Here is a 20843-nt window from a genome sequence, read left to right as displayed (position 1 = left end):
TATTGCAGTGCAAGCCTATGCTGGTCTACTAAAAAGGAGCCCCATTTGATTCAATGAGACTTACTCCCACAAAATCATTCTAGGATTGCAGTCTTAACAGGATATGGATTTCTATCTATACAGTTATATGCAGCCTCTTTAGGCATAGCCCTTACAACGTTACTTATATGATCACAAAATATATTGGGGGGGGGAATACCAAACATTATAAGAGAACAGTAAAATTTTCATGCAAAATGATCCTAGGTTTAACCCCTAGCACCTCTAGGTAGGTCAGGAAAGCTTTCTCTTTGAAACCCTGGAGAACTCCTGCACTGCAGAAGGTTAGACTAGATGAGCCTTGTGGTACCTTCCAGCTCTACAGTTCTGTTTCGTTTTTTAATTATTATTTTTTTATTAAGGATTTTTTGTGTGTGCTACAAAACAAACAGGGAAAGGTACATCTATTGTGTCCACTTTCCATTCAAAGAGTCTTTTTCACAGTTCATTTACGTTTAGTGAGAGACACTTTTGTCATAGATATCTTGCAGTTGTGGGGAGAGAGATGGGGGTATTGTTTGTTGTTGTTGTGTTGGCTAGTGTTAGTGTAGGGGTTTGTGTCAGCTTCACACAGGCAGGTCCTTTGTTCATATATTTATTTATTTTTGTTGCTATTGCTAGAGATTAGGGGGTCCTGAGCTTGGTTGGTAGAGTTCAGTTGATTGCAGTGAGACTTGTTTGTAAGTAGGGGGGTAGGTTGTTGGGTCCGGTTAGCCATATTGATTTGTATGCTTTTTGTGTGTGGGGGGGAGGTCATTGTCCTGCTGTGCTGTGTATGTGATAAAGCGGAACCATACTGGGGTGCAAGTATCTTCAACCAGGGTAGACAATACTTGGCTAGGTGGGGAAATGAGCTGACTCCGTATGTCAGCTTCCTATTTTCCTAATAAAGGCAGCTGCATCATTTTTTAAAAAATAAAAAGTTAATTCAAAAAAACAAAACAGCAGCATAGAATGGCTCAGTCACCTTAAACCATCTGGAAATGTAGGAAATATAATTTAAAGCAATCCAAAATAAGTTTTAAAAACTAGCTAAAAGTGGGACTGCGTACCCATCAGTGGAGAGGAAGTTCCATATCTCAGAGGCCACCACCGAAAAGGCCCCGTCTACTGTGCATGGGCTCTCTCTGAAACAGATCTTAATGCTGTGTTTCCATGGCTGGTGGCAATATGTTTCTGAATACCAGTTTCTGGAAACCACAGGAGGGAAAAGTTTTTAGCTCCTGCTTGCGGGTTTCGCACAAGCATCTGGAGGGCCACTGCGAGGAATGGAAGCTGGACTAGATGAGCCATTGGCCTGATACAACAGGCCCTTATGTTCTTATGTTCCCAGGCAGGTTTGTATTGGGTGGTTCTCCTGGTAGCCTGGTTCCAAACTATATTTGGGGTTTAAAATTTAAAGGTCCATAGTAGAACTTTTTGTTCATGTTTCAGTTCAGTGTCTCACATAAAAGCCCCCACACACATCAACTTTCCACAGCCATTTGCTAAGCATGGAATTCAATGAAGAGAACAAGAACGAACAAAACACCAATCAATGTTTGACAACAGAAAATGCAATTCCTCCGTCTTACAGGAGGATTGTTTTGAAAGAGCATTCTCACTAAATTTTAGCTGGCATTCTGCTGGAATCCGACATTTGTTGAATTCCTTTCTGTTCACACATTTGGTTAAATGGCCTGGGAAAACAACATCTTATTATTCCAACTGACAAAAACCTGCTATCCACAATTATGTTGAAATTATGTTCAATTATGGATAAAGTTTATGCACCCAAATGCATACCTTTGACTGTTAGGCAGTACCAGTCTGATTTAGTATTTATTCATAGCGCCTTCCAGATTTCTCAATCCAGTTAATTGTATTTATTTGGTAAATAGATATTGTTGTGTAAGCTGCTTTGAGACCTTCATGGCAAAAAGCAGAATATACTTGTTAAAATAAAATATGCCAGTAGGTTCTTGCAGCACTGTTCAGGCAATTTTCAGTAAAAGTAATTCAAATATGAAATAATCAAGAACCACTTTTCCCAGGCACTAAAACCTAGCAATTGCTATCCATACAACCCATACAGAGGCCAACTGACACTCCGTAAAAAACAACACTCCAGCTCCGCAGCCAACCGCAAACACATTTCCTAAAGGGCAAGAGGAATTGATTGTTCTCCTTGGTAGAGCGTTTCACAAGGGCACCATCACCAAGAATGCCCTTGCTTTGCTGTTAGTCTCTGTCTATGTACACTTTGCCATTTACTTTGGGTCAAGCATGCTCCCACTGCTGGCTTTCAAAGCCATGTACCCATGACATTACTCAGTGTTTCAGAGCCGCCTTGTAGTTTCACGGCTGCTTGATGCGTTTCCCCTCAAAGAAGCTTCAATCAGAAAGGAAAACGTAAGCCACATTTACTGCGCAGTTAAGCTGAGGTGTGTAAATTTGAGACAGCCATTGTGAATGTGTGAATCACAGCCACTGCTTTTTTCCAGCCGGAACTCTCCAGAACTCAGTTCTGGCGGCATCTCTCAGGTGGGCACCATTGCCACTGTAAATGAACAAGGGAGGCACTCATGGTGAGTTCCGGCACCTCTAATAATAATAATAATAACAATAATAATAATTTATTATTTATACCCTGCCCATCTGGCTGGGTTTCCCCAGCCACTCTGGGCGGCTTCCAACAAACACTAAAATACAATAACCTATTAAACATTAAAAGCTTCCCTAAACTTTTAGATATCTTCTAAAAGTTTGGTAGTTATTTTTTTCTTTGACATCTGGTGGGAGGGCGTTCCACAGGGCGGGGGCCACTACTGAGAAGGCCCTCTGTCTGGTTCCCTGTAGCTTGGCTTCTCGCAGCGAGGGAACCGCCAAAAGGCCTTCGGTGCTGGACCTCAGTGTCTGGGCAGAATGATGGAGGTGGAGACGCTCCTTCAGGTAAACTGGACCGAGGCTATTTTTCTAGAATAATAGCACTGATGACAGCATATGTGCAGAAGGCAGCTTAATGAAGCAGAGTTTGGGTGTGTTTTGGGTGTAGAAATGCCAAACAGGTAATGTGCAGTGGGCTAAGGCATCGCTGCCTCCTCTCTGGTGTGCACAACAGCATACTTTAGGGTTTTTGTCCTAAATAACTCAAAACATGCTTCCTTTTGCTGGGCATGTCTAGAAGCAGATCAGAGTAAGCACTCCCCTGCCCCCATTTTTTGGTAAGAGTTTTTAATGGATGCTCATTACGGGCAAAACCCAAGTTCAACACCCTCACATATGGCTCTATAATAAAAGCCAGCACTGCCTAACAATAAGGCCTTCACAGAACACTACAAGGTTTGAGGCCTGGGCAGTGTCTGAGGCACAAGTGTGTTTTGCAATAAATCTCTTCAAGAGGCAGTATGGTGGTCAGCGAGAACTTGAAAGTGACACATATATTTTGCTTTTAAACAGTTTCATTTTCAAAACCTGAGGGGGGGAAAGGCAATTTTTTATATCACACTGTGAATAGCATCTGAGATAGCTGAAAGTGCCAGATGATGATGATGATTGATAATAATAATACTAATAAATAATGTAAAGGACCCCTGGATGGTTAAAACTAGTCAAAGGCGACTATGGGGTAGCGGTGTTCATCTTGCTTTTCAGTCCGAGGGAGTTTGTGTTGGTCCACTTACAGCTTTCTGGGTCATGTGGCCAGCATGACTAAACCACTACTGGCGCACAGAGTACCGTGACAGAAACCAGAGCACATTGAAATGCCATTTACCTTTCCGCCACAGTGGTACCTATTTATCTACTTGCACTGGCATGGTTTTGAACTGCTAGATTGGCAGGAGCTGAGACAGAGCAATGGGAGCTTGCCCTGTTGCACGGATTCGAACTGCTGACCTTCTGATTGGCAAGCCCAAGAGGTTCAGTGGTTTAGACCACAGCACCACCCACATCCTAATAATAATAATAACAATGTTTGTGGGATGTATCCAGCCTGCATATGAGCCACTCTTGCTTATTGAATTAATGTAATATTATTCATTTATTCATTCATTTAAAATGGTCATATACTGATCTTTACAAAAACTGAATTGAAGGCTGTAGTGGTTGGGAGTTACTCGTGCGTAATCCTGCTCCGTTTGAGTATTAGATTGCCTGGTTAAACCATCCGGACTGCACTGCCCATCTAAGCGTGGCTGCCCTTAGTCACTCGTAGAATCTGTCTGTGGGCGTTTCTTAAAGCGTTGCCAACATAAGAGTTGTTTGACGCCTAATCGTCTCCGCCTCTCACTGCGTGGGAGTCTCCTGCGCAGGGTGGGCGTGGGTAGTGGGGTGCTTGGGCTCTCCTCACTAACTTCCAACGAAGAGTCCTGGAGCCCCTGCACCTCCCTGTCCCGTTGCTCTCCTGGATCCCTGGTGTTACACTCATTCTCTTCCCCTTCTTCCCAGCTGAGTCTCCCCCTAGCGCTGGGACCTTCTCCTGCAGAATCAGAGACCCTCTCCTTCTCCCGTGCCTCTGATGTCAGTTCCCTGACAAAGGCCAAAGCAGCTGCTGTTATGCAGGGGTAATGACAGCTGCAAAGGTGGGATGCTTCTAGTTACTGCCCAAACCTGATACCATATTAGTCAATAAAAGCACATCAGCTGCTAGTCACAAAGTGTCTGTTGGGTCATGGTTGATATTAAGGAAGCCACACCACACTGACCAGGCCTGAGGTACCTAGAGGTAAGGGGACTGAAGCTCACTTCATTGTTTTCTAAGAGCCTCTGCTCTGTACTGAATAAATTCAATGCACAAATTTTCATAATGGATACCTGGCACTAGAGGGCACCAAACATACAAGACCTATACCAGTTCACTGATTATGCCACTTTTTGTATATTACTGAAACAATTCTATCCTCCAATTAGATATTTGTGGGAAACCTAGTGACTTCAGGCAACACTTGCTGCTCTTGAATATAATCCTAAAATAATTTTAAGTGCATCCATCCTATGGCTGCAATACATCTGGAGTTTCCCAGACACATCTGGGAATCGGGCTGAAAAATGGCATCCGGGTGGATTTTTGCTAAATTGACAGAATGTCCGTAAAACCCAGACATATGGCAAGTAGGGCCATTTAAAGCATTAAAAATGCTTTTAAAATCCCCCCAAACTTTAACTTTGGGGGGAGATATTACCAGAAAAAGCTCAACAAGGAGGAATGCGTGAAAGAGGGAGTGAAGAGGGGGCAGGGGAGCAAGGAGCGCTGAGACACACCTTGTGGGGGCAGCTGTTGCCTCCCTCTCCACTTGGGAGGGCAAGTGCCGCTTCTTGTCTGTGAGACAAAGCCAGAGGCTCCTTCGTCTGCCGACCCCACTCCTCTCACTCGCTGCATTGGGTTTTAGTGCCAGACACCTCCACATCACCAGGCTATCGCCCTCTCGGCCAGGGGTCGCTCCTTCTTCTCTGAGGAAGGGCACCAGGCGTTTTCCCTTGCTTTGCCCCGTTGGCACCGTGGGACATTTGTGTTTTCACCCTCTGACCCATTTTCAGCTGCAGAGGAGAAGGGAGACTCCCTCCATCACCTGTCAGAGAGCTCCTCGTGGCCAACTGCCACTGCGGCAATGTGAGGCAGCCAGGGCTGGATTTAGGTTTGATGAGGCCCTAAGCTACTGAAGGTAATGGGGCCCTTTATATGTCCAGCTGTCCTTTGTCAACAACAAATTGTCACTGTTTTTTGTGTTCAATATATGCTATATGGTAATTTATGGACCTAATTGGTATCTAAAGCCATTTGCACATGTTGCCACACAACCAGTCCATGCAGAATGTAGGCAACCTTTATATAGAAATGAGCAAACCAGTGATATTTTAGGGAGCAGGCTAGCAGGCGGGGCACGTTACTCACATCATAGGAGCCTACACAACACAAAACACTGTTGCTATATGTAGGTTTTTATTTGTTTTTTAGAAATGTACATCCAGTTTTTTCCTTTAATTTTTTGGGGGGCCGCCAAGAGAGTGGGGCCCTAAGCTATAGTTCGGTTAGGCAGCCCTTGTGGAGTCTTGCTCCTGTGTGCTGCTCTGGCAGATGCGCCAGGGCTAGGGGACGGTTAGAGGTGGCCCCCGATTTATTTTCATCACTGCATCCGCAGCCAAGATGGCATTGGTGAGAGTCCTTTTTTCTTCACTTGCCACCTTGGTCCTAAAGGATTGACTGGTCGAAGAGTTTGCCTTTTGCGTGGTTGCCTTGGGGGACTGGCAATATGGAAATATGGCCACCGTAATCTGTCCACATGGAACTTGCAAACCTCCAACACTTTAATTGTAAAGCAATGGGCTTATTGGCAGGGTTCCTGGCAGCGGTGATTATATTTGATTTGCCAGTAAAGAAATATATCTTTCCAAGACCATTTTGCGCTGCAGTAATAATATATTCACTTTTTACCTGCTTTCCAAGATAGAGAGGATAGACCCGCAGAGAACATTAATGGCTCATAACCGGAGAGTTATGGGTAGATTTCCTGCTTATCTGGCAAGAATGCGAAAGCACAGAGCTATAAAGACAGATAAAATTGTCTCAGCTGAGCATGCTCTTCCAACTCAATTTCATAGAATAAGATTGCTTTAACAATAAGAAGTTGAAGATAATAGAGAAGTCGTCCCACTTTGTGATCTTAAAGAGAGGTAGGTCAATGTGGAAAATATCTCTAAGGGTGTGTTTTTGAAGCAGGAACTCAGCTTGGAGAGCCTATGATATGCCCCTCAAATGGCACCGAGTCTTCCTTTGATATAAACTTGGGGCTTGCAACGCAAGCTTCTGCTTCTGAAGCCACATAGTGGAAATAATTGCTTCCTGGCAATGAAATTCTTGCCATCCTCCTTATCTTTTCTTGATTTGTATTGTTCCGTTCCTTCTATCAAACTGCTTGTAGGTGTAGGACTTGTAAGGCTGTAGGAAAAACAGGCACACTCTTAGCTACCCCCCCCCCCTGTTTAATCAGCAGAAAGCACAGGGCGAGTAGCAATTTCACCAGCTCATACAAATATTTTGTTTTCCTGCAAAAGCAGTTCCAAAAGCCAACATAAGGATATGGATAGCTGGAACATATGCTATATAGGTGTGACTGTTGAAAGAGCATGCCAGTGTCACTCTAAAGGGCAGCCCCACTTGGTCACATGAACAGCGGTTTTAGCACTTGAAAAATGAATTTTAAAATGGGCACTGGTGGATCCTGCTGCTCAGAAAAACTATCAAGATTGGATGCTTTTAACATTATACACCTGGTCTCTGAGATATTTCAGCAGGCAGAAGTTCCTTGAGGGGGGGCCATGCTTATTACCTAATGAGGAGTCATATTGCTGATCTTGAAATTGGCCAGAGGCCTTATTTCAACAGATTACATGCTTAATCTGTTCTGCATTAAACTGTTCCTATTGCCATTGGCTGCAAGATAACATTTGCCTACAAAGCAGTTTTAGCTTTCTTCTGTTTTCAGTGTAATTTCCAAGGGTCCAGCATATGTGACTAGATATGCCCTAGAACAGATTGATAACACATTGGTATCTCGGTTTATGAACTTAATCCGTTCGGGAAGTCTGTTCTTAAACCGAGGTGCGCTTTCCCTAATGAGGCCTCCTGCCACCGGTGCCCTTCCACCTTTCGGCTTCTGTTCGTAGACCGAGGTTAAGTTCGCTAACCAGAACACTACTTCTGGTTTTGCGGAGTTTTTATACCAAGTAGTTCGTAAACAGGGCTGTTCTTAAACCGAGGTACCACTATATTCTTGCTGTGTTGAGGGTGGACAATCCCATGATGAGATTTGGGCTGAATATAGCTATCCTACTCTGCAATGGTGGGGGATCCACTGAGATGGTCTACCCTCAAAGATGGATGGATTCCTGAATGCCCTGGGGGATTTCCCAGCTAATGTGGCTGGCACTCCTGTTGAGGCTCTTGTCTCACTGTGGGATGGCAAGTTATGCTGAACACGTGACATGTGACTGGCCTCGCTTTCACTGTGGAGCATGTAGATCACCTTGGTATGGCAGAGACCTGCAAGCAATGAAATGGGAAAGTTGATGGCTAGATTGCAAGTGGTTTAAGGCCTGGCCAAGAGAGCCTTGCTCTGACGCCCTCACAGGCCTGCTATAACAACTTGATACAATATTGTTTTTAATCTTGTGTTTTAATGCTATAACCCACCCTGGGACCTTAGTGTGAAGTGCGGGTAACAAGTAAAAAAAATTACAACTTAGCAAGGGACAAAATTGCTAAGAATCAACAGTCCTTAGCCCATGCTCCCAAATGATACTCATTTTTAAGCGTTTGTTCCAGGAAAAATGTCATCTGGGATGTATCTTTTCTCTTCTAAGATAAAGTTAGGCTTCTGTGCATTGGTGCAATATTGACTCTGCTCCAGTACTCCTCCAACTTTTTGCAAGTGAATTTTATTTCAAATCTTTGGAAGTCGTAAAACATTTTATTTTACTGCCATACATAAATGAACTATATGTTTTGTTACCTCCCGCCCATATCACAGAAATCAGCATTATTAAACAAACCAAAAGCCCATATACTAAAAAAAGAAGAAGCATAATGCAGGTTTCATTAAAAGAATTGAGGCACAATCCATTGGGAGGTTTTCCTGCCTTAAGCCCTGCTCACACCATGTTCAGACAGTTCCCATTCATCTCAACGGGGCTCAAAGCAAGGAGACCTTCCTAGCAGATTGTGCCTTTTTATCTTTTACATATAGCACTTACTTCCCTACCAGCTCAGTTGCAGGTTGCAATGCAGTTTTTGGCAGTACTATATGTGGCACACAGAAGAGTGCAAATTACAAGCAGCAATCATGTGATCTCTGCCTTGAGCCACAGGGAGTGCAAAATATCTCGGTTATAGAAGATCATCATTCTTTATATCAGAAACATATGCATAAAAGGGCAAAAGCTGGGGTCAAATTCAAAAGAATGGTTGGGAACTGTCAAATTACACATTTTTGGTCAAAACTAAACTAGAACGATCAACAGATTTTGGTCACAATCCTTAAACAAGTCTAAAATGCTTTTTCAAGTTTAATTATGGGTGTGCAGTGTGAACTTCAGCATATGTTATCAAAGAGAATGCCTCCAGCCTTTAAAGTGTTCTTCAGTTTTCTTCCTGGGACATTTTCTTAGCATTTCTTAGAAATATTACTAGCATTAATCTGCACACTGAGGTGTAGAAATCCTTTAAAATCTTCTTCCAGGCACTATTCAAGGAACACCCATGAAAGTATTCCAGTAGCTTAAAGCACTTTGTGATTAGCTATATCCAAACATAGCACATAAAACAAAGACAATAATCTTAACGAGACAAAATCACATTTTCTTTGATTACTGTGTCACCTTTGAGCACATATACAATCAACATGAATGTTATTGCATTCTAATTGTATCATACAGTTTACATACATTCTACAGAAATTGCAGGCTTTAGATAGAAAATTGTCACTTTGTTTACTGACAATGACATTGTACTACATAAATTTAACTTGAGCCACTAGGTTTCTTTTGCTATATTGTCATTATAAATAATACGTAGCCCTATTTCACGTTAAGGTGCTTCCTTCTGCCTCTGTGCAATTAAGCTTTATACTGTACAAACCATCCCTATCACTGAACCAGCTCCCTCGAGACAGCCCCTTCAAAAGGCTCATGCCAATCCATCTCAATAATTTTTGGGAGCCAGCCTTTAAAACAATGGCACACACAAACTAAGGAGAGGCTGAAATTGACTTGTCATGATTGCCACTAACTTACAAATATCTATCCAGAGAGATTAGACAGGGAGGGTTGACATTTCATGATTAGAACACAGTTTACAATTAATTTCCCATGGGAGAATCTGATATTTCATCATTTAGAACAGCAGTAATTGAATTACATTTTTAATGTTTTCTGGAATGGCTGAAAAAAGGAAGAATGAACGTAAGTAAACCATGAATGAAATGAAAAGCCACTCTGTAGTTATCTCTGTGCATGAGATGGGATCCAACAATAAGCTAATTTCTTTCTTGTGTATAAGCTAATTTTTGTTTCAGTGACTTTACTTCCTATTGGTTGATGGCAGTTCTGGGCAAAGCAGGAGCCAGGAAGCACATTCAAAGGAAACCAGGGATGAATGGGGGTGGGTGGGCTTAAGGATTTCACAATTAGTTTCAATAACTAGGCAAAACGAACATCTACAATGGATGTAAACAGCACAGGCGACATGATTAATGGTGTGCTAAATTTAGACAGAGTTGGGTTTTCATCCCACACAGGATTGTTTTATAGCAGCTCTAGCAATGCTCAGAAATAAATTGCATCCAGCCCAGATTGAATTTGCAGCAAAATCTCATGACAACACTGTTAGTGTTACAGTCCCTTTCTGGCGCTTCAGAATTGCTACAGCTTGCTCATGAGTCACGCCTTCCAGAGTCTCTCCATTAACTGCTAAAATCTGATCGCCACGCTTCAGTCTGCTGTCATCTGCAGCTGCTCCCTGAAAAAAAAAAACCAGAAATGGCACATCAGAGGCCAAGCAATTTGAAGGGGCTTAATTAAAGAAGAATAAAAAGAGACATACACAAACCACCCTCAATGGTGACATTCCATTAACATTATTAATGCTTCTTGGAGCATTTGTGGCCATTAACACTTCACAGATGAGGAGGAAAAGGGGTGGAGAGAAGATTCTGCTCTAGACCAGACTGCCCCCACCTCCAAGATTAGGCGTGTCAATAGTACTCCCTGCCATTTTTGTTCTTTTTTGATAAAACCAAACAGAACCAGATCAAATCAACTGAATACTGATTACTGACTGTAATAAAGAGATTGAAGAGGAAATCAAGTGCACATGTAGGTGTATGTGTCCCATATGCCATCAATGGTATAGAGGCACACATTAATTGCTCTAGACCTGGTTGGCTGCCAACTGGGCCATGCAGTGTTTGGAAATGAGATCTTTCCAGAAGGCCTGATGCAGTTCTGGGAGCCTCTCACTGTGTGGGCTAGTTCTTGCATATTGCCTAAACGAGTACCAAGTTTCCATAAAGTTGTCCTTTTGAGATTCACACCCCGCATCTTGTGCTGCTGAATTAGCTTTCCAGAGATTGCTATCGGCCACACAGTGGCTGGCCCTCTGCTTTTAGGGAAGGGTGAGGGCGACTTCCTTTGCTGAACTATTACTCAGCAGGCTGCTGTTAGCAGAAGCACCACTTTTCAAAAGATGTGTACTGATAGCCCACATAAGAACTCTGGAAGGAATAAGTCATGCATCATAAGATAAAGATTTGCACACACGGCTTCAAATCACAGACACACAGCTTGTTGAAAATGTGAACTGATGATGTAAAATTGCCCCACTTTTTTTTTAAACTAACACAATGCTGGCCAAGTAGGTCAGTGTTGCCAGCTTTGCAAGATGAGATAACTGATGTATACTATTTGTGTCAGTTGCTGGGTGAATTGCTGAGTTGCTAGGTCACAACAGGAGCCCCCCTCAAGCATAGCATTCCAGGTGGCCATGGCAGGACTCCTGATTTTTTTTTTTTAAATTAATGTCTAAACTAAGTACCTGAAGCTGTGTTAACCAGATTGCAAATAGTGTTCCATTTTCTAATACTCCCCTTTTAAGTTTTTTCTTTCTTAAAAAAACTGATTGTGGGCATTTTTATATGTTCTCAGCTCTCCAATATTCCACATGCCTGTCCGTTTATAATTTCTTGACAGAGACATCTTTTTTTTTAATGTCTGTTTCGCATTTCAGATTCTGCACATCTAAGCAAAGATTGAAACAAGATATGCACAACAGGCTGTGCATAAAATTTGATGCAACCTTGTCATATAATGCCCAAAACTGTTCAGTTGGGAGTAAGAAACATGAAAATACGGAAAATAATGCAATGAACAAAGAATATGATACACCAGATCAACAAAGAGTAAAACACCCAGAAACAGGTACGTGAACACTTATTTGAATCTTTAAGTGGGAGAGGAACAAAGGATACACCTGATACCAGAGGTATCATGGTGAACTAGGAGTGACGATAAATGCACGGCTGTAATTAAAATGCATGGCTTTGAAAAATCAAAATAGCAGCTGTGTAAACTTCTCTCCTGGTAACAGTAGCTCCAGTAGCTCAGGAAGGGATTTGCACTGGTACCAGAGTTAAGCCTCCCTTTCCCATGCGCTGAGATCTCAATTCTGATCAGCTCCTCCCCACAGCTGCTATTTAAAAAAGCTTGACATGTTATCACACATTAATTGCGAATTGGACCTCAGGCTGGTGCTTTTAAAGGGGCCTTCAGCATCTAAGGAAAAGGACTTGTCTTCATTCCAAAAATGAGAGCTTGAGAGCCCAACACCTTTCTGATGTGATAAAAGCTGAACTTTAAGGATGACTGTAAACACACCTTACATTTCAAGAACCTTTCCTGCTAAGAACTGTACGTTGTTAAGGGTGGGGAGTGGGCTGTAGCTCTGTGAGAGCTAAACTATGGTTCTCAGGACTCTTGGAGGAGGGTATGTGCTTTAAATGTATGGTGTGTACACAGTTGATGACATCCATTCACCTAGTCAATAGACAACTTTCAAATTTTTTTAGCAACAGCCTGCTGGGGGTGTAGTTCCAATTTTCCAAGATATGGAAACTCACAGACTGCCCCCCACTTTCCCCAATCAAAGAGTGGCTTTGATCAAATTAAAATGAAATTAGTTGTTACAAATGTATTTTGAAGCAGCGAAGATACATGCATAGGTTCATCTTTTCTTGTCGATTACCTTTGCAAAAATGGTCTTGACATAAATAGGGAGGTCTCCATGGGGACTTCCATAGCCCCCTACAATACTAAATCCCAATCCATCTGAGCCTTTCTCCAACACAATAATCTTAGGCTGAGGTGATCTGGAAAACACAGCAAATGCCACTTAAAACAGAGCTTATTTAATAAGTGGAAAGGTAACCTAATTGAAACGGCTGCACACTGTCAGATCAATGGTGTGTATTGATCTAGTTGGCAGTAGCTCTACAGGGTATCAGGCAGAAGAGCCTTTCCAAGCACTGATATTGGAAAGGCCAAGGTCTGAAATTCAGATCTTGTGTACACAAAGGATACGCTCCACCACTGAGCTACTGGGCTTTCTCACGAATTAGCTATGTGAGACTAGTGCTGGCTCTAGGTTTTTGAAGGACCTTTGTAAATATGTCCTCAGTGAGACCCCTCCTTCTCACTGATGGCAATACTGTCCAATCCTTTGCACTACACTTTCCCTCTGGGCCTAATCCTCTCAACTTCCCAAAGTTCCACTCTAACAAAGGCATGTGAAGGATACTGGTCTACCTCCTCAGTCTTCTCACTGCTTACATGCTGTGAGGGGGCAAATAAACAGACAATGACATCAAGGAGGCTGAGGAGGTTGACACTGGGTTCCTTGCTGGAGAAAATAATAATAATAATATTAATAGTAAATTTATACCCCACCCATCTTGCTGAGTTTCCCTCAGGAAGTATGGGCCTCAGGAAGTGCCTAGTGTTGACCTATAATAGAGCTGTTAAGGTTTCCTCCACCTCTGACTCCATATGCTTTTGACAGCAGCATAAGAGGTAGGCATTGGCCAGTTGAACTTTTTCTCATCAGTGAAAACTAGAAACTGATGTTTTTAGTTGTTCACAGAGGAGAACCATGGCATGAAGAAAGCTCACAAAAAGTTGGCAACACTAGGATAGCAGGAGTGCATAAGTGATTTGCTTTGCTTGATGCATGTACCTTTGAAAACAATTATATCTAGCAGAATCCTGTGCTCTGCTTACAGCAGGCAAGGACTAACCTATAGATTGTTGAATGGTATTGAAGTGAATTGCTACTCAGAACATCCAGGCTGGAAGGAAAGTGGTTGTATGAAAGATGTTTGTGGCCCTGTGATTCCACAGTATATGTATTTTAAAATGAAGCTCACTATCTAAGAAGTGAAGCTACTAATGATGGCAGCTACAGATGAGAGAAGACAGTCCCAATACAGTGGTGCCCCGCAAGACGAATGCCTCGCAAGACGGAAAACCCGCTAGATGAAAGGGTTTTCCGTTTTGGAGGTGCTTCGCAAGACGAATTTCCTATGGGCTTGCTTCGCAAGATGAAAATGTCTTGCGAGTTCCTGCGGGGTTTTTTCCCCCCCCCTTTTTCCCAAGCCGCTAAGCCGCTTATCAGCTGATCCGCTAAGCCGCTTATCAGCTGATCCGCTAAGACCGCTAATAGTGCTAATCTGCTTCGCAAGACAAAAAAACCGCAAGACGAAGAGACTCGCGGAACGGATTCTTTTCGTCTTGCGAGGCACCACTGTATTTGTTTAACCACGACCAATGTGGAAGAGAATAATACCAGGGCAGCCCCCTTTGGAGAGGAGCTCAGCAAGCCACAAATCTTGAAGTTTTGAGATGTGCATCTGACTTGCAATGGAACCAACAGCAGAAATGAGCCCCCCCCCCTTTTAAGGAAATAGATAAAACACCAATTGCTGAATTGGAATGTTTACAAGAAGACTGGGGAGTCATTTGATAAGAAATAACCCAGCACCATTCAATGAAACAGATGCAAAGAGTAATCTGAACTTGAGTTTTGGTGACTGGTGTTATCATGAATCAAAGGGGAGAAAAGACTAAAAGTAAAGCCAAAGAGAAACTTTATGGAGCATGCATCTAGAAGCTTTTTCAGGAAGAGTGGGCAAAGCTGTTCTTCATTTAATTTCTCTAAGGGCAGATCATCTGGAATTGTAGTTGTCATAACTCAGCTCAAGCGAAAACGTAGCCAGATAGGAGCAGAATCAACATGACAACACATCAGTGGAGGAAACTCAGGAGGATTGGTTGTCACAAGTCAATCAGAATAATAATAATAATAAAACCCTCCAAATCTTCTGGCAGCCTGGAAGATTCACATTTGCATATTTTTGTGTTATTAGCAATTATATTCAAGACTAGCAGCTGAAAACAAAAATGTTTACATAATCTATCAAGGGAAGAGGCTGAGGACAGCCAAGCATTTCAACAGGTGCTCTTGAACAACAAAAGCATATCTAACCCTTGTTCCTAAAATAATAGAGATGGGATGTATCATTGGGTCTACTGACATACAGGCAGGATACTCCCTACCCAAGTTCTAAAAAGAGCAGCGACCCCTACCCAAAGTCTATACTAAGAAAAGGAGAATGGTACAACCCATACCATGTAGGAAATTGCATAGTTGCTTATATGTCTAATTTATAGGGCTTCTTTTAGTCATGAAGAAGGGCAAGAAGCAAGGTAGGAGACTGAGGTCCAACCCACCCACCCCGCAATGCAACTGAAAACCCCACTGATTTTCTCTTTCTCTTGCTGATATACCGTATTTTTTGCCCTATAAGACGCACTTTTCCCCCTCTAAAAATGAAGGGGAAATGTGTGTGCGTCTTATGGGGCGAATGCAGACTCCTTGGCTTCAGCGATAGCAACGCGAAGCCTCCGAAGCCTGCGCTCCGGAGGCTTCGCGTGCTTCTGCTGAAGCCAGGAGAGTCTGCTCTTTGAGGCTGGCGGTGGGGGAAAGCAGCGCTTCCCCTATCGCCAGCCCCAGAGGATGGGGGGCAGCGGGAAGGCGCACGACGCCTTGCCGCTACTCTCCAACCCGGCTTCGAGGCTGGTGGTGGGGAAAGCAGCGCTTCCTCCATCGCCAGCCCCAGAGGATGGGGGGCAGCAGGAAGGAGCGTGACGCCTTCCCACTACTCTCCAACCCGGGTTTGAGGCTGGCGGTGGGGAAAGCAGCGCTTCCCCCATTGCCAGCCCCAGAGGATGGGGGGCAGCAGGAAGGTGTGCGATGCCTTCCCGCTACTCCCCAACCCTCCTTTGGGCTTTTGCGGGAGATGGGGAAATTCCCCCACCTCCCGCAAAAGCAGCGCGCTCTTTAAAGGGGCTCCGCGGCTTCTGCTGGCTTTTCTACGAGGGGGGGGGATTCCCCCACCTCCTAGAAAAGCCTGCAGGAGCCGCGCACCCTTTAAAGAGCAAGCGGCTCTTGGGGGCTTTTCCCCAAGGAGGGAGAAGGGACTGACTGGCCGAGTCAGTCCCTTCTCCCTCCTGCGGGCTTTTGCGGGAGATGGGGGAATTCCCCCACCTCCCGCAAAAGCAGGCAAAAGCCGTGCGCTCTTTAAAGGGGCTCCGCCGCTTTTCTAGGAGGTGGGGGAATTCCCCCACCTCCTAGAAAAGCCCGCAGGAGCCGCGCACCCTTTAAAGAGCGTGCCGCTCTTGGGGTCCTTTCCCCAAGGAGGGAGAAGGGACTGACTGGCCGTTTCAGTCCCTTCTCCCTCCTGGTCGAAAAGCCCACAGGAGTCACGTGGGGCTCCTGTGGGCTTTTGCGGGAGGTGGGGGAATTCCAGGTGGGGGAAAAGCAGGGAGAAGGTCTTGGAGTAGCGCACAGGCTGCGTGCAGCCTGTCCACTGCTCCCAGAGCTGCGGGGGGGGGGGGGATAATATTTTTTCCTTTGATTCCCCCCCTGAAAACTAGGTGCGTCCTATAGGGCAAAAAATACGGTACTCCTCCCCTCCACTCCTTTCACAAGGTCTAGAGATCACATGTTGTATGAAAAATTCGTCATTGTGCAATACCTATTCAGAATCACTGGATAAATACAACCCTGACATTATTCAGACTGAAAGATTTCACAAGGAAGCAGCAAAAGTAAGATGCATAAGGCAAGAGGTACATTAAGGAAAAAGACTCCCTAAGTAGAATAGAATAGAAGTAGATAATTTATTACGGTTGGAGACCAGCTTATAAAACACAATTGGACTCCCTAATTATTTCAATCAAATGGACAGGGTGGCATTTTACAGGGAAAACTCCAGTGCATTTGTGGATCTTGACTACAGAGAAAAGAATCATTTGCCCTTGGTATGACAATCTATTAGATTTATGCATGAAGACTGATACTGTACATGTCTATTCAAATGTAAGCCCCACTAAGTTTGATTACTTCCAAGTAAGATGGTATATAGATTGTAGCATAAATCTTTCATCCCACCGAATTTGGAAAATCTCACAATGTGTACAGTATTAAGCTACAATCCACCCCCCTCTACAATCCATTTATATGCATCTCCATTATTTCAGACAACATGGGGGAAAACCAAGATTTAGACACCAACACCTCAAATACTTTCTGATTCTCAACATACCATAATGAAATCACCCCAGCTAAACCATTCAACCAGTTTCACTAGCAGCCATACCATCTGCTGCACCTAACTAATGGCAATTTTTGACAACAGCATGGAATTCAAAATTTTGGAGTTATGGAAGCTCAAATTGTTATGGCAACTTAAAAACCTTTTAGCTATAGAAAGCAAGGGACAAATTATAATGCATGCTCAAAGTCCAAAGTAATTTGTTAAAACTGATCGCAAATCCAAATATCAATGCCATTAAACTGAGCATTCTCAACTTCTTCAGGGCAGTGTTTTGCTTCCTCTAGAAAATTTAAGTATCAGCACAACTTACTCTGGGTCTTCAGGATGGTTTTCTGTAGGTGGGCTAAAATTAGTGCTAGCAGTCATGCTCTCTAGCTGGCTGGCGATGGCACTGATGTTGGTGTCAGCTACAACCTGCAAGACAAAGTGAAAGTGACAAATCTAAACATATATCTTAGCTAGCATATTATCAAGCAGCAAATTCTGTATTCTTAGAAAGCCACTTTTCCTAATTAAAAGGGAACTTTAACTGATGAGTGAATTGTGGAAGCACTCAAGACTGTAGCATTGTTAAAGCTAAGTGGATAAAGACATCATTTGTGCCTAGAGAGGCGGCTAATGAAAGCCATTTATATAACCTGGGACTCAGCTACATTAGTAAAGAAAAAGTGTTTTATATGTGTTATAACACTGTGACACCAGATGGCGCTGTGGAGTCCCACGGTTAGCCAACGTTATGAAGTTTACAACATGTTTTCCAGAAACACTTTTTGTTGTGTCTAGATTTAGCCCTATTCAGCTTTTCAAAAGAAAAGAAGGTATGTTTGCCCAGAAGTAAATCCCCCAAGTTAAATGAGATTTACTTCCAGTTAAGCATCTATAGGACTGCAGCCTGTATAAATGCACACATGTATGGTGCTTATTTTTTTCTAGACTTGGAAGGCAAGTAGATGAACATATTAAACTCCTACCCCTTTTGCCTTACCTGTATTCATTGCAAGGATGAATTAAGCTTTTTGCACATGCTATTTTTGGACACAAAAATTAGCAAATCAAGAAGGGGCTCAATAATGCTTACCTCGAAGAAGAGGAACAGCATTAGAAAATTATCTAACTACAGGGAGCTGGGTGTCAAATGACCATTCCTACAGGAGATTGTCTTGGCCAAAAGTCCTCTCTGGGGGTTTTCTTTGCCTCCCCTCCAAATTTTACTCTTTTGCATCTGTGTTGTTTTGCTGAAGGCTGCTTCCATGAAAACTTGGATTGGTTTGGCCATAAATTGAGCTAATTACCAACTGGGGAGTAATAGGTCGGTTCATTTATAAGATGAACCAATGCAAGAATGGTGAAACATGCCCATCTCTAAAAGAAGCCAGCATGTCTTTTCACCCAATTAATATTACTGAGTCAGCTAATAAAAGGCTACATTCTCCTCTGAGTGAAGTTGGGTCACGTAAGAGAAGAAATCTAGTGGCATATTCCAGTTTTGATATCCTAACCCTCAGTGTTCTTAACATAAATGGTCCAGATTTCAGAATCACAGTGTATTGATTAAACAGCAGATAATATTTTATATGCTTGTCCTGCCTTACTCATAAGGTAGAATAATACTATAATTTTCCAGTAGAAAGGGAAAACAGCTAAAATGCTCGTGCTTTGTGGTTAAAAACAACAGCAAAACCTGGCAGGAGGACATATCTATATTCAGCCATCTGTGGCTGGCAGTAAGAGCATATCAAAGTTCAACAACCTTGCAAAAAGCTTCCCCTTATCTTATTACTACACCTGCAGACAGCTGATTAAATTAACTAGCAGCATCCAAACAGCAAGGAGGGATGAAATATTCCCCCAGGATCCTAATCTCCCATTTGCAAACAGCATTAACAAACTCCTTTGCCATCCTGCCCCAGGATATATCGACTATAAAGCTTTCCACACCGGTGGATACAATTATCTGACCTTTCATAGCCAGTGACTATGAGGTGGTTTAGCAGATAATAGAATTACTTAATGATGTGTCACTCATGATTATCAAATTGATAGGATGAGTTCACTTCTGTGGTGTGGATTCATCAATGGGCAAATGAGAAGTACAGTTATTTAAAATGAAATATAACCATTTCCTATTCATCACATCCATTTTTTTGCTGATCTGTTTGGATACAGGAACGTAAACAAGACAAGTTGCACAATGACTCTTAAATGTCTTTTCTACAAAAAAAGATTTTTTTTGGTAGAAATTTTAATTTTAATGCATATTTAATGCAAAAATTGAAAGTGAATAAATAACAATCAATCAATTAAAATATGTGCATTGTATTATTTTTGTAGGTCAATTGTTATTAAATAAGAACCATACTGCAGGGGGGAGAGGTAGCCTTTTAAAAGATGAACAACTGAACAATCTGCTTTTCTGGAAGTGTTGATATAACAGACATGTAATGAGTAACAGACATGTCATGAGCAAGTATATTTAATCTTGCATCCCCATAGAATCTGGTTTCCTGCCATTCTAAAATAATACTGTTCTTATTTTGGGGACAGTGTAGGTATAATCACAATACTTCTGGTTGACAGCAGTAGTATGGTCATACGCCCAGCTCATGTCAGTGCTATTTTCTATTAACTTTCAAAGATGCAAACAAATGTCACTTCACTGTTTATTAACAACTATGGCATCTGCTCATAAAGTTCACCATCCAACTTCGGCTGGGATTTTTATTCTGGGCTTGTTCATGTGGTGATAATGGCGACCTCAGTTGCATTAGATTGGCTGTATCTAACAAAATTATTTTTGTTAATTTGCCAAGTTTCAATATTTTAAAATCTTGCTTAGAACCTGTTACTATTATTAGAACCTATTGCCCTGAGCACAGGCAGGCCTTACCTTATCAGATTAACTTCAACAAAATCTACATAAAGCAGATATGGATATGCTCCCCCAAAGTCACTTCCATTTTTCTTTTCCAACTAACATTCTACATTGCATGGCTACTGAGCATGTAAAGCCCTCTTTGGGCTCTTTTCTTAAATGGAGTTTTGCCCCTTACATTTTTTTAAAAAAATATTCTGTAAAGTTCTGCAAACATTTGGGTTTCCCTGAGAATCCTGATAGATCTCCTTCTCCAGTGGGCCCCATTTTGGCTACAATCATGGCAGCATTCACTATATGGAGTGAGTCTAACATAACCTCAGATAGCAGCTTTAATTTTGTCAGTTTACCATTTATTGCACTAGCAAAGGCATTTACAGATAAGACAAGAACTAGAACAGGGGCAGATTAGGGATGTTTTTAAATCCCATTTATATTCCTCCTGGAATTTGTGGTTTTGCATTCCTCTTTCTTGTGGAGTGGCACCAGTGAATTAGAAATTTGACTTTCTTCTGTTTTGCTATGCATTCATAATATTTATGGTTCCACCTCCATATGGGTTATTGCTGAGAATGAACGCTTGTGTGAATTGCTTAAATCTGGGAGTGGGTGGTGGTGTGGTATTTAAAAGCGTTTAACTCCCTGCCCCATTATTTCCTTCCTTAGGGCAATGTGTATGACCCAACCCCTTCAACCCCTTTATCACGGCAACACTGTGAAATAAGTTTAGT

The 20843-nt window shown here is 42.5% G+C and overlaps 1 protein-coding gene across 29 annotated transcripts in view; it reads right to left on the bottom strand.

Annotated features, from left to right (window-relative positions):
• Positions 1-8438: 8438 nt before the first annotated feature.
• Positions 8439-20843, bottom strand: part of PATJ (PATJ crumbs cell polarity complex component) — a 154779-nt gene continuing 142374 nt past the window's right edge. For 19 of the 29 annotated variants that reach the window (XM_083510228.1, XM_083510248.1, XM_083510252.1 and 16 more), the window contains 3 exons: positions 17551-17654; positions 12812-12935; positions 8439-10531 (listed from right to left, as the gene is read on the bottom strand). In XM_083510228.1, coding sequence (XP_083366354.1) covers positions 10385-10531; positions 12812-12935; positions 17551-17654 — 375 coding nt within the window. In that variant the 3' untranslated portion in view covers positions 8439-10384. The remainder of the gene's footprint in view (positions 10532-12811; positions 12936-17550; positions 17655-20843) is intronic. The other 10 variants (XM_083510239.1, XM_083510243.1, XM_083510240.1 and 7 more) reach the window with 1 other exon arrangement.

Source organism: Podarcis liolepis, assembly GCF_965112155.1.
Source record: "Podarcis liolepis genome assembly, chromosome: 6".
NCBI lineage: Eukaryota > Metazoa > Chordata > Lepidosauria > Squamata > Lacertidae > Podarcis > Podarcis liolepis.
This window is presented reverse-complemented; position numbering and strand designations above follow the sequence as displayed.